The sequence below is a fragment of the Leuresthes tenuis genome, unplaced genomic scaffold (genome assembly GCF_036924035.1).
Source record: "Leuresthes tenuis unplaced genomic scaffold, fLeuTen1.0.hap1 SCAF_7, whole genome shotgun sequence".
Lineage (NCBI taxonomy): Eukaryota > Metazoa > Chordata > Actinopteri > Atheriniformes > Atherinopsidae > Leuresthes > Leuresthes tenuis.
In genome coordinates, this window is record NW_027325361.1 from 1,088,078 (window position 1) to 1,102,614 (window position 14,537).

The 14,537-nt window shown below is 48.9% G+C and overlaps 1 protein-coding gene across 3 annotated transcripts in view; it reads right to left on the reverse strand.

The window, feature by feature from the left end:
- The window catches only part of pik3r3b (phosphoinositide-3-kinase, regulatory subunit 3b (gamma)), a 118,685-nt gene that overhangs the window by 4,966 nt on the left and 99,182 nt on the right, over nucleotides 1–14,537 (reverse strand). Inside the window, exons 1-4 of one of the 3 annotated variants that reach the window (XM_072388833.1) lie at nucleotides 6,917–7,447; nucleotides 1,395–1,524; nucleotides 1,216–1,314; nucleotides 867–1,047 (exon numbers count right to left, since the gene is read on the reverse strand). In XM_072388833.1, coding sequence (XP_072244934.1) covers nucleotides 867–1,047; nucleotides 1,216–1,314; nucleotides 1,395–1,524; nucleotides 6,917–7,031 — 525 coding nt within the window. In that variant the 5' untranslated portion in view covers nucleotides 7,032–7,447. Of the gene's footprint in view, nucleotides 1–866; nucleotides 1,048–1,215; nucleotides 1,315–1,394; nucleotides 1,525–3,794; nucleotides 3,925–6,916; nucleotides 7,448–14,537 lie in introns of those variants that run through there. The other 2 variants (XM_072388834.1, XM_072388832.1) reach the window with 2 other exon arrangements.

A 14,537-nucleotide genomic window follows, 5' to 3' on the forward strand; every position in this document is an offset into this window, starting at 1 on the left:
ACATATAAAGCTCTTAATGACCGAGCTCCATCACATCTTAAAGATCTCACAGTTGGATATTTCCCCAACAGAGCACTTTGCTCTCAGGCTGCAGGTTTCCTTGTGGTTCCCAGAGTTTCTAAAAGCAGAATGGGAGGCAGAGCCTTCAGTTATCAGGCCCCTAAAAGCAGAATGGGAGGCAGAGCCTTCAGTTATCAGGCCCCTAAAAGCAGAATGGGAGGCAGAGCCTTCAGTTATCAGGCCCCTAAAAGCAGAATGGGAGGCAGAGCCTTCAGTTATCAGGCCCCTAAAAGCAGAATGGGAGGCAGAGCCTTCAGTTATCAGGCCCCTAAAAGCAGAATGGGAGGCAGAGCCTTCAGTTATCAGGCCCCTAAAAGCAGAATGGGAGGCAGAGCCTTCAGTTATCAGGCCCCTAAAAGCAGAATGGGAGGCAGAGCCTTCAGTTATCAGGCCCCTAAAAGCAGAATGGGAGGCAGGGCCTTCAGTTATCAGGCCCCTAAAAGCAGAATGGGAGGCAGAGCCTTCAGTTATCAGGCCCCTCTCTGTGGAACCAGCTGCCAGTTTGGCTTCAGGAAGCAGACACCCTCTCTACCTTTAAGATCAGGCTGAAACTTTCCTTTCTGATAAAGCTTATAGTTAGGGATGGCTCAGGTGAGCCTGAAACATCCCATAGTTCTGCTGCTATAGGCCCAGCCTGCTGGGGGAGCTCCCATGATGCACCTCTCCTCTCTACCTTTAAGATCAGGCTGAAACTCTCCTTCCTGATGAAGCTCATCAGTATTCATTAAGTAGTTCATTGTTCAGCGGCTGCATCCTCCGACAGAGAAGCCAAACGTGACGTTTCCTTTAATAGAGTCGGTACCAACCTGCTGGAAGCGGGAGATGGGGTACATGAGTTTGACGTCCAGCTTGGTGTTGTACTGAGCCAGAGACTCGTGTCTGTAGTGGCTGATGAGCTCCACCACCGAGCTGAACGTCAGGGGGTCCGAGAAGCCATACTTCCCATCTCTGTGGTAGATCTTTATTAGCTTGTTGTTCCCCCCTTTCCTGAACACAGAAGGGAGAAGAGTGAGTGCAGCATGAAGGAAGCTCATTCTCCTGAATGTTTCCCCTCCCGAGGGACTTTATTTTTCAGGGAAGCAGGAGATTCGACCCCCCGATTTCCCTCCATCTGTGGTTAACTGCAGGTTAACACAGTCCGAGCTGCTGCTTTACCTCAGCGTCAGCGTGTAGTCGCCTTGCATCTTGGTGGAAGCGTCCCGCACCAGGAAGGTCCCGTCGGGCATGTCTCTGAGCTTATCGTTCACCTCCTCCCTGACGGCAGCACAGACAGAGTTACAGGAGCAGCCAAACAACGGGACCACATGCAGCAGGAGCTCCTGGGCCTGCGTTACCTGGATATGTCGCCCCAGTACCACTCGGCCTCCTGCAGAGAGCCTCCTGCACCTCCATCCTTGGCACCGCTGCTGCTGCCCACCCCGACCGAGGACGACTGCTGGGGCTTTGCCGGCTTTGGAGGAAGAGCTGGAGACAAAGAAAGAAAACAGGTTACGACTTACAGCATTTACAGGTTTTATTCACGTGACAAACTCAGAATTATTCATTCTTTAAACATGCAGAGAACAAAGCTGCAGCTGCAGCCACAGCAAAGGTGGTTTCCAACGTTTTTCTCTGGTCTTTGAACGCCTCCTGCCACCAAACAACTCAACACCTTCCTCCTTTTCATGCATCTGTGGTTGTTCTCACAGCACATTACACCAGAACAGCTTTTAGCAGCAGCTAAACAAACTGAATCTGCGTGAGCAGCAACCTCTGAGCGCTGCCCACTGAAGCAACGGCGCACGTGAACAGCTGTTTCAGAACCACGAGGAGGAAATCAGTCAGTGTTACAGATGAACAGAGTCCTGTGGATACCTGCAGCTGGGAGCTCTGGATGTTTCTGCAGGTGTGTCCAGGTGCTTTCCACACAGAAACGTGGCTCTTTGTCTGATATTTCCTCCTCAGAACAGTCTGAACACCGGCTGCAGCCATGTTGCTTTACGCAGGACTTTAAAGCTCATTCACAGCTGCTCAGAGCCTCCAGGCACCAGAGGGACATGAAAGCTCTGACAACACACCCTCCGGTTGGTTTCTGTGGCCTGTGGACGCCACAGGAGGCTCCTATTGGCTCAGAGAGCTGTCAGTCAGGGCCAGGAGGCGGGCTGTGGCCTGAAACCAGCCAATCAGGATCTTTACACCAGATCATGTGTTTGTTAGAAAGTTTTTAGAGCTGGATTGTTGAGTTTATTATCAGGAGGCTGCCGTTCAGTTGGTGTCTAAATGAAATCCAGACTGCAGCTGTGTGCCAAACACAACTGCCCTGAATATGACCCATAACCCCCCCCCCACACACACACAGATGTTGTCCTATAAATAGTGAAAGTGTCTTTAAATGCCGCCTCTCCTGCAGAACGCCAACATTTGCCTTCACAAATGACCACAACAGACCCTGAAGCCCCCCCGTGCACATTCAGAGTTAATAAGGAAACGCTGGGAGTCGACCTTGACCGCTTCTGGGAACATGAACGGTGGCGAGGCCTCTTTGTTCCGAGTCTTTCACGCCGAGCAGTTACTGCAGCTGCACCGTTCCTCCGTCAAAGTCAGGAGGAGAAAGTGCAGGACTGCGCTGCAAATCTGCTTCATGTGCAATTTAAATCCGTGTCAAATGAATTCAGCTAAAACAGAAGCTTTCTTTGTGCTCAGCAGCGAGCGCACAAAGGACAATAAAAGTGTCACATTATTCATTTCAGTCTTTCCAAAGAACTAATAAACATCTGAAAATATAAAACAGCTCAAATATGATCCGATTGTGAAGAAAACGTGTTGTTTCAGCACCTTTAGGAACATGAAAATGGAGCTGACACACAGCCAAACAGGTTGCAAAGCTCTTTAAAATGAATTAGAGTCGGTGAGCAGAGAATCTGCGGAGCTGAAGCCTTTGACGCACTGATCAATACTTGTGATAAGTGCTCTTTTGTCCTGCATGCAGCAGAGAAACGTACCGATGACAACCATCCCAACAAAGAGGACGCAGCAGGAGAACGCCACCTATCACTTTTACACACGTGTTTTAAATCAGCCACAAGTGCTGCATGAAAAACTGAGCGACGGCGAACAAAGGGGACCGTCAGCTCAGCCCCCCCCCCCGGCAGACAAAGGAGCAGCGCTGAGCCACACTTCAACATTACTCGTCATCAGACCCACAGCTCTCCTGAACAATGACCATCACACAGAGAGCTTCAGAACGGGAGCTTCTCTGCTTTACAAAGCAGGAGCTCACAAAGAGCCTCATGCAGCACCAGGAAAATACTGCTCAGACTCCCCCGTGTGGGACGAATCAACTGTTCCTGCTGTCACTTTAATCTGGACTCAGCCAGGAGCTTCAGGTGCTACTACATGTGGGTTCAAGTGTGTTGTTGGTCAAATGTGAAGAGAAGCGAGATAAAAAGTCTTTAAATCACTAATAAAAGTGAAATACTTTGTGTTTGGCTTCCTGTGGACAAACTAAAGCATGAACAGGCAGAAAAGCTTTTCCCGCACAATTTGTAAAACAAAATGTCCGGGAAAAGTTTCAAGTGGGAAAAGGATATTTTCCCACGTTTGTTATACAGTTTGTTCCCTGAAACTCTGTGCAAACAGAAGCAGGTTTTACTGAATATAAAGAAAAGAGCAGGAGGACGGAACGATAAAATAATTAGAAAAGTTGAACAACAGAGAAACGCAACCCTGACGGAGTAATTGTGATTGTCTCTTACCGTCCTCCACCATCGCACTCTGTGTGAGCTGCATGCTGCCACTCGTCTCTCAGCTGTTCCCTCCTCCCTCCTTTCTGTAGCTCATTCACTCTCCCTCTCCTCCTCCTCCTCCACCGCCGCCTCCTCCTAATGCCGTTGCTCTGCGCTCCGTCAGACTAAAGAAAAGACCGAGCGAGGCTGATCCTAAAAGACAGGCGACACGCCAACTAATCCCAGCAAGGAGGCACGCCCCTTTAGCCAATCAGGAGAGAACCAGGCAGGTGGGGGCCGAAGGAGGGGGCCGGGCCTCACCAGAGAAAGAAAGAAAGGAGGCAGGCGGGTGGAGTTACCCGGTGGTGTATCCATTTCTTCTGGGACACCACACACACACACGGCATCAAGCCTTAAATCAACAGGTTGTTTCTGCTGAACACTGCAGCTGGAAGCTTAGCATGTGCAAACGTGACTCATTCATTCTTTATTTCATGCACTTTCCTGTTTGAAACACCAGAAATAAAAGCTGCTGATTGCCAAAAAAAAAGAAAAAGACCTGATGTTTTTAGTTGGAACACTTTTCTTTGATATTATGCTGGGATTACGATGCTCGGGTCACTCAGCCACAAACATTCAGAGGATTACGCATCTTATGGGCCAACATGTCAATCCAATCCTGCAGATGATCATCCTGTATGTAAAGAGGCTTTGACATCTTCACTGTGTATGAATGAAGCCTCAGAACAACTCAGCTGCTGTCATTCATGTTGCTCTTTTCCCGTATATTTTGCAAATGTCTTGGAAAATATCCATTTTTACTGGGAGCTTTAACCATATGTTTAGTTTAGCAAATCTGATGGAAAAAGTCTCTCTTCTTCCTTTATTTCTGCAAATAATTATTATTGCAACAGAATAGTCTTTCAAGTAGTCCGTAACAGAGTCATTGTCTGCCATATAGTGACGTATAGCTGCTCAATATTCACTAAACATATTCTGACTCCAGAAAACATCTCAGATAAGCATTCGATTGATTAAAGACATTCAGATATCAACATTTTGTAAAACGTGGTTTCATTTAACCAAAGAAATAACCGATTAACAGAGAGAACTCTACAGCTGACACTGATGTCCAAGTTGCATTGCTGTTGCATCAGTTGAAGACGTGCAAACTCTGCTTGATGATATGAAAATTAGAAGTTGAAACTGTAATGAAGTTATATCTGAGATGGCTTCACGGCAGTAAGATGCACACGTGAAAAGATGCTGTTTCAAAGGAAAGAAAGAAGGACAGAGAACAACAAAGTGATTTGCAAAATGGGAAAGTAGGTAAATGAGCCGAGGCATGCAAAAGAAAAACTGTGGCATGGTCCTTTAATGATAACCTGCCAGTGATTTTCCACTGAAAGATGAGACTTCACAGAAAAAGTTGCCAGTAGAAACACTTTGCCCTCCGCTAAGGGAACAGCGACACTGCACCTGTGCTAATCACCCCCCCCCCCCCACCTGTACTAACACACAGATTTAAACACTATAACTGAGGCTTTTGTGTTTTACTTCCAGTGTGACAGTATGGTCATCTGTCCCACTTCCCCTCGTCTTTCAGCCCCTCCACGTCTTTGTGTTCGCACCAGGTACGATACGGCAAAGACACACATTTTCTTTGCATGCAAAGAAACAAAGACGGGCTGTGAGAGAAAGAAGATGCAGAGGTTCAGCTGATGTGAGACAACACAACACAAAGACATGCTCTACAGAAAAGCCTCTGAACATTTAATACAAAATGAGTAAAAATCCTCAAGCATCCTGCTTTAAAAACACTATTGTTCCCTTTGTTTTCATGACAGTCCCTCCACGGTTATATAAATGCATCAGCTGCTCTAAATGCCATAGTGTCCAGAGCCAGTTGGGCATGAGAATCGCCAGCAAACAGCCAGCGTGTTACAACACATCCAGCATCACTGCCTCCACAGCAGCTCAGACAAAAGGCAGAAGAGTAGAAGTTGGTCAGAGAGCCAACGAAGGCTTTGACTTATACTCTTCATGAAAAGGGAAAATATGCGGGAAAAGATTCAAGATATGAAAACACTCAAGTAAAAGAAAAAGAACCCAGTCTCTGCACGATCTGACCAGAAAATGGAAGCAATGCATTTCCACCATGCTGACACACACTTCTCATAATGCTGAATATGCATTTCAAGCATCATGAACATAGTCAAATCGCTTTGATCTGGAGGCACAAATAGTGTCTCGACCTGGGGCAGCTGCCCCAGATGAGACAGCCTCCGGATCGCAGCAGAGAACTGTACATTTCTGTGGATAAACCAGGAGAAAAGGGACAGAGCGAGCGGGCAAACTGCATTCAACAGCGCCTCCAGGAAACAACACAGCGTCCCCCATCTGCGCCATGATCCATTCAGCACACCGAGGGACAGAAGAGGGGGTGGGAGTCAAATGACACTGGCACAATTGCCGAGGAATGAATGAACGAAGGAATGAATGAAACATATTCAGTTCTGGGTGACAGTCGGGTAAAGAAGGGCACAAAGACGTATAGTTGCATGTCAGTGAAGGATGTTGGGTTCTGGAAGATGTTCTGGATCTTTTATTCCAGGTTTCATTTGCTTCTCCAGTCCCACTGAGCCCCATCCCCCTTTCCCACCGTCAGCACCGGGCAAAGCTGATTCCAGAAGGATCCATTAAGAACTATCCGGCAAACACTGTGAATCTGCACAGGTTTGCGTTTTCTTAAGGTGCAAATGTTGAATGTTTCTTCGGGCTGAGTTCGGTTTTTCTGCATTTTAACTGCAGATTTCTCCCATCTCTGGCATATAACGATCATATGAAATAAGATTCAAACGGGGGAAATGATATCTGCTGGTTCTGCGAACAGATTTCTGTGTCTGCACGAAGCGGAGGTTTGCAGAGCTGCAGCCAACCTGAAAACCAGCAGAGAGAGACTGAAGTGCTGCCATTTAGCCTGGAAAGCGGCTCCACAGCCGGCTGAGGGGCTCCGTTCAAACCAGACAGAGCAAGGATCTCATCACAGCCAGGGAGGACGTGCACTTTAAAACTTTCCTCCGGTTTCACGACACACCAAAGCAGACACAACACCTCTTCTCCCCCCCTGCTGACACCGGCCTCCGGCTTACCTGGCGGCTGGTCCATTTCCAGATAAAATATCAGCTCGGTGGAGTAGGGCATCATCACATCCCGCCAGTCTCCGTCCTCGCCGGCTTTTTCCGTCGTCAATACTGTGTTGTACATCGCTTTCTTGCTGCTAAACCAGACTGTCTCCCGCCGCTTAAATAGAAAATAAAAATATGCCGACTGCGAAAGTGTAAAAACGACACAAAAAAAAGTTATATATAAAAAACACGTAAAAGGATAAATTAGTCTATCTATCTACTTGGAAGGCTTCTATCTGAATCCCCGCTTCAGAGTTCAATAAATAGACGAAATGTGTCGAGCAAGCACCGGGCTGCGGCGGCTTTCTCCGGCATAATAGCTGCTCGGAGCTCTTCATGAAGGCCCTCTGTGTGTGGAGATATATATATCTTAAAAAGCGTGCTTCAAACGCGCGGTAAGTAGATGCCAGCTCTACTTTTCAGTTCCCTTTCCGTCTCCTCCGCATGTGCCGCAGTCCAGCCGGCTTCATTTTAAGACGAGCACTGACAAGAGGAGGCTGGCAGAGTTTGACAACGGCCGGAACAAACCACCCGCCGCGGCTCGCAGGGGGGAGGACGGAAAACTTTTCTGACTCCGCCGCCCAAAAACACACATCTACACAAGACTTTTTGCCATTATACACACAGTAAGACATTATTTACCTATAAATATCATCTACACTTTCATAAAATATTGATTACTGACCGACCTTGCTTTAAAATAAATCGCCGTCACCCCCCGTGTCTAACTCAGAGTGTGACGCCGTTTCTCTTACGAGCCCACGTCCGACCGAGCCTCATTGCGCATGCGCAGCCATATAATTTCAAAGCCAATAGAATGACTCCAGCCTTTTAAGAACAAGTGACAAATTCTGTGATTTTCCAGTTAGATTTTCACCTTTCAGAACTACAAACAATAGTACTTTTACAACCCTGACACCGTTTTGGTCCACATATAACATGCTTTTCTACCAACTTTACAGGCAGAAGCTGGTTTCTATTCATTTCCATGAAAATCTGGAAATCAATCTGTATCAGGAGGCTGGGACCTGTTTTAAATACATAATTTTCATGAAAAAGGAAATTTAATTGTATATTACTGTCAAATAATAAAGAGAAAATTAAGTAAAAGCATTACCAGTCCTCCAAATGGGTATAAAATCCATTGACAATATCTGAGCTCCTTTATTCTCCAACACAGCCTGAACCCTCTGAGAGCAGCTTTCTGTCATTTCTTTAAGGAGTCTTCAGGAATAGTTCTCCAGGCTTCTTGAAGGACATCCCAAAGCTCTTCTTTGGATGTGGGCTGCCTTTTGTTCCGTTCTCTGTCAGATGATCCCACACTGCTTCAATAATGTTGAGGTCCGGGCTCTGGGGAGGATTCATCCCTCCATAAGACCTGTTGCCACTGATTTTCAGTCCACTTCTTGTGTCATTTGGCACAGCTCAGCCTTTTCTCCCTGTTTCCCTTCCTTAAGAACGGCTTCTTGACAGCCACCCTTCCATGGAGCCCATTTCTGATGAGGCTTGGGCCAACAGTAGATGGATCAGCTGAAGGTCCAGATGCATCTCTCAGGTCCTGTCAGGTCACAGCTGGATTTTTTCCTCTTTCTTAAGGACATCACTTTCAGATCCTGTTCATCTGCTGTAGATAGTTTTTTAGGCCTGACACTTCTTCTTTTGTCCTCCACTTGTCCAGTTTCCTCAAATGTTTTAAGGACACACTGCACACCATGCTGAGATATGCCAAGTTTTCAGCTAATAGCTCTTTGGGAATCACCTTGTTGCTGCAGAAATCCTATTTTCTGTCTGTCAAACTGTGTTTTCTTTGCTGTTTTTCATAGATGCAGCTAAAGAAATGGGAACAAATGATGTGTCTTTGTGACAGGCTGCTGGTAACAAAGAGCCTAAAGATCCAGTTTAAAATGGCTTCTTTGCTAAGTTGTCTGTTCTGTGTCGACACAACACTGGTTCATCCCTTGAGTTAGGAGCCTTTTTTCTGCCTGAATGGTTCAAAGGTCAGAGTTAAGTGGCTGAACAAAGAAAAAACCTCTGAAAATGCTCAGGAACAAGGACTGAAGATGAGGGAAAAAGCAGAAAAATTGTGAAAGAGTTTCAGAAAGCTGCAGAACTGTTGATCAGGACACTTTAAAGATTACAGGAAGGTCTGAAAGAAATGAGGCTGATCTGGACTCTGGTGTTGGACTTAATGATTATCAACAAGTGATCAATACATTTTCTACTGGGTTACTGTTTTCTTTGGTTCAAGTTTTATACATTTGTCCCTTCAAGAGGAATCGTTGGAGTTCAGAGTCACAGGAAGAGAATTAAGTTTCAATAGATTAAAATCCTTTAATAAGCACCGTGTTTCTGGCCTTACATTCTGAAGGTATTAATGCGTCTCCTCCATGTCCTGCATGGGCATGCAAAGCAATGACAACAGTGGAATACACAAATAAAGCAAGTTTCAGGTTAATTTTCCTACCGTAGTGAAATAGATTCAAACTACGACTGACTGAAAGCAAGAGCCAGCTCTAAAATCCCTGCAGCCTGCTTTGGAAAGTGAACATCAGCAATGTAATGAAGGTAAACGCACAATGAGATGGGGATTATGTCTGAGATTAAAGATTGTGCGATGCACCCTGAGTTTATGCACCCACGTCAGCAGCTATCCACCCTGCTGTGATGTGTCTCGGCTTCTTTTCTGTCACACATGCATCAAACCGGCACCTTATGATCTTAAAACCTCCTCCAAAAACAGGGAAATTAACACTTTTTCAGCCCAGTTCCCTTTTCTGCTGCAGCATAAAGGGTTTGAAGTTATAGTTTGATTGTTCTGCAGGTTTGTGGAGGAAAAGATGCCATTTAGAACCTGAGCCAAACCGCCTACAGTGAGAGAAGTGCAGTTATAGAAAATGATATGGAAGCTTAACTATGAGCTTTGGGATGCTAGTAAGATGCAAACATGCATTTAGCAAGCCTAAAATAAAGGGATTACTGCACACACATCAAAACACACGCTTGTTAAGATGGATGTTATGTATTTACATGATTGTGGGCTCACGTCTGGACCTGCTTACAGTACAGCTGTGAGAATCAGTATGTTTCTATGATGGATCAAATGAGAGTGTATTATGGAAAAGTCATGTGGTTTTAAACTTTCATGCTACAGGAGGCAGCAACTCTTCTAAAGCTTGAAAGCCCAACTGAATACATCACGCCCGGCGCCAGACAGCAGATCATCCATCCATCCATTATCTTCCACTTATCCGAGGTCCGGTTGCAGAGCCAACAGGTCCAGCAGGGAAAACCAAACCCAGGGAATCCTGGGGGATCCCGAGGTGTTCCCAGGTCAGATGGGATAAATAATCCCTCCAGAGAGTTCTGGTTCTGACCCGGGGCCTCCTCCCAGGAGGCATCCTAACCAGAGGAACCACCTCAGCTGACTCCTTTCTATGTGGAGGAGCAGCGGCTCTACTCCGAGCTCCCGGATGGGCAGGCCCCTCCCCGGGATGGTGGGGCTCCTCCCCCGGGATGGTGAGGCTCCTCCCCCGGGATGGTGAGGCTCCTAACCCGGGATGGTCAGGCTCCTCCCCCGGGATGGTGGGGCTCCTCCCCCGGGATGGTGAGGCTCCTAACCCGGGATGGTCAGGCTCCTCCCCCGGGATGGTGAGGCTCCTAACCCGGGATGGTCAGGCTCCTCCCCCGGGATGGTGGGGCTCCTCCCCCGGGATGGTGAGGCTCCTAACCCGGGATGGTCAGGCTCCTAACCCGGGATGGTCAGGCTCCTCCCCCGGGATGGTGGGGCTCCTCCCCCGGGATGGTCAGGCTCCTCCCCCGGGATGGTCAGGCTCCTCCCCCGGGATGGTGAGGCTCCTAACCCGGGATGGTCAGGCTCCTCCCCAGGGATGGTGAGGCTCCTCCCCCGGGATGGTGAGGCTCCTAACCCGGGATGGTCAGGCTCCTAACCCGGGATGGTGGGGCTCCTCCCCCGGGATGGTCAGGCTCCTCCCCCGGGATGGTCAGGCTCCTCCCCCGGGATGGTGAGGCTCCTAACCCGGGATGGTCAGGCTCCTCCCCCGGGATGGTGGGGCTCCTCCCCCGGGATGGTGAGGCTCCTCCCCCGGGATGGTGAGGCTCCTCCCCCGGGATGGTGAGGCTCCTCCCCCGGGATGGTGAGGCTCCTAACCCGGGATGGTCAGGCTCCTAACCCGGGATGGTCAGGCTCCTCCCCCGGGATGGTGGGGCTCCTCCCCCGGGATGGTCAGGCTCCTCCCCCGGGATGGTCAGGCTCCTCCCCCGGGATGGTGAGGCTCCTCCCCCGGGATGGTGAGGCTCCTCTCCCAGGATGGTGGGGCTCCTAACCCGGGATGGTCAGGCTCCTCCCCCGGGATGGTGAGGCTCCTCCCCCGGGATGGTGAGGCTCCTAACCCGGGATGGTCAGGCTCCTAACCCGGGATGGTCAGGCTCCTCCTCCGGGATGGTGGGGCTCCTAACCCGGGATGGTCAGGCTCCTCCCCCGGGATGGTCAGGCTCCTCCCCCGGGATGGTGAGGCTCCTCTCCCAGGATGGTGGGGCTCCTCTCCCAGGATGGTGGGGCTCCTCCCCCGGGATGGTGAGGCTCCTAACCCGGGAGGGTCAGGCTCCTCCCCCGGGATGGTGGGGCTCCTCCCCCGGAATGGTGGGGCTCCTCCCCCGGGATGGTGAGGCTCCTAACCCGGGAGGGTCAGGCTCCTCCCCCGGGATGGTGGGGCTCCTCCCCCGGAATGGTGGGGCTCCTCCCCCGGGATGATGGAGCTCCTCCCCTTTCACTAAAGCTCGTACTATGCGTCTGAGTGTTTATCCTGCGCTCTTTGGTGCACATAAGCTGCAAAATGTAGGTGTCCAGTCGGGGTGTGTAAGCTTACTTTTGATGATTCGGTGTTTTATATCGTCAGTTTCTCGTGCCAAGCTTGGTTTTGGGACCTCAGAAACCATCTACGATACCATCACTTTTCTGTCGTGACCTTGAGACCAACAGAAAGCTAACCTGAGCGCTTCTGGCTCCGAGCCTGAGTGACCAGATGCGCCCCCTTGTGGAATCATCTGGTAACAAGCGTACAACACAGGAAGTATGTGAACAGGCTATTTTATTAGCCAAAGGCTGAGCCCCGCCCCCCTCTGAAGGAAACTCATTTCAGCCGCTTGTATCCACGACCTCCTTGTTTGGGTCAGAACCCAGATCTGTGAGCTCAGGTGAGGGTTGGAACAAAGGAAGGGGTCAGACTAAGAGTGACTGAAAGACCTCAATAGAGCGGCACCATATGAATAGAGTCTCCTAGTCTGGAAAAGGGAAACCAGAGGTATGATCCTGAACCCTGGCATGGAGGGCGAGCCTTGGCTCCTGGGCTTGGTTGGGCTCAGCCCAAAGCAGCCACAGGACGCCACCTGCGGGGTGGAAATTCAAGGTTAAGTGTGAGCTGGGCTGCAGCCAAAGACCTGTCAGGTCCTTCGCAATTTTCACATTATTATGACTTCGTAGGTTTCTTTCATGTTTGCTCGATGCATCTTCTACTGAGCGAACAAACGACCAGAAGCACCATAATGGTTTATTCCAGACTCACTGCAACCTTTATAGTCACTGCTGAGGAAATGACACGACAGGAAGTATATCATTCATGCACAAACATAACAGCATAGTTTCAGCTTTTAATCTGTATTTGGTGGTAATTACACCTTCCTGGGTTTGGATGGGTCACAGATGGACCAGTTTTCAGACGCACCAATCGGCCAGAACACGACAAAACCAAGGAGGTCCATGACTGGATAGTGTAGAGGGAAGATTGCCACCATTCATGACCTGGGTTCAAATCCCCTGCATGAAAGGTATTACCTACAGTAGGGGTCCTCAGGTAAGACCCCCTTACCCTGCCAGTGTAAGTTGCTTTGGATAAAAGTGTCTGCTAAATGTAAACATGAGCAGAGGGAACAGCAACCATTAACTTAGTTTAAAACAAAGATAAACACTGGAATGGACAGGTGACAAACCTGTTTATTATTATTATTAATGAATGCAGTTTAATTTAATTTAATTATTAAATTTAATGTTGGAAACATGCTGGTTAAAGCTCATAAAGTGGAACACTGTACATTAACAGCAGAGAACAATGGCCGCCACCATAGCAGTGGAGACCCAGACAGGCCCAGACCCTCCGTCCTCCACATGCTAATCTCCGGCTAATATCAATACGATATCTTCACCACGAGTAATTACAGCTGCTCTGCCTATCAGTGAGCCTGTCCTACTTCAGGGAGTGAATGAAGGGTCCAATCTGCCTCCCTGAACTTGTGTGTCTGGTCACCAGAGGAGGAGGACGGCGGGTCGTCCTTCGACAGCACCTAACGCCTAAAAAACAAAAGCAAAAACAAAGAAGAAGAGGGGGCTGGGAGGATATCTGTGAATGGAGCGTATTTAACGCAGCTCAGATCCTGTGTTTGTGGGTGTTTCCCAGATGGCTCGTGCCGGACACACAGCCCAGAGCTCCTCTCTGGTGAGTGTGTCAAACAGGTTTAATTACTACCGCCGCTCTGGGCAGATGGATCCCGAACAATGGGACAGGAACTGACTCTGCGCCGACCGTCGTACAAAAGAGAAAGAGGGAGGAAGAAGGAGGAGCAGGCGAGGGGAGCGGCAGCATTAATCTGCACAGTCCTCGGCCATCAGCTCGCTGCTCCCCATTTAACTTTCACAACAATAGGAGCATCAACTGGGACATTTGCATAGCGTCTCCTATGAAGCCCACCGCCTCCCATTATCTGTCCTGCCATCTGCTTTTGGTGCATTTCCAACCAGCTGTAAACACAAACACCGACTGGGAGCTTTGCTGCACACGTTGGAGGGATTTCCCTGCATCAAACACACTCTTTTACGCACAGCAGGGCAGATAAGCGTCCGCTGGAGGATCGCAGGTGTCGGCAGGTCACGGCAGCTCCGCTCAGCTGTGTCAGCGCACGCCGCCCTCCTCGTGGTGTCTAGCTTTCTATCTCAGTGCACAAAATACAAAAAGGGAACATTTATATTTCTGTAAAGTGACGTTAAGTTGTGATGTTGGTTTTGGAAACTGTGGCTTGGACCCCAGGTGGTGTTTGACCTCAGATTTGCTGTAAATAGATAAAGCTCAACATGAAACAGGCCCCAGCCTCCACACACACAGATTAGGAGTAGTTTACTGAACTGTTTGTTCCCTCAGAGCGACAGCAGCCGCTTGAGTTTCTGGAAGCAGACTTGTTACACGGCAGCTTTATCTGCAACTGTCTGCTTTCCACATTTTAAATATAAGCTGTGACAGTGAAGCGCAAAGACAGGACAGACGAAACCCTGATAGACAAACAGGTGGACCAAGGAGCTCAGATATACAGTCAGAGAACATCGTTCAGCCTTTCTGGGAAGCGTCCTGAGACCCTCACCCCCCCCCCTGCAGCTTCCAGCTGTGTCAGGATGGATTTAAAAAGGATGTGAACAAAAAAAGACATTTAAAAACGACTTCAGGACGCGGTTTCTTCATGTCTGATGAACCTTCTCTCGATGCTTTTAGCTCAGCGTGAGGCAGAAGAAACGAGCCTCCAG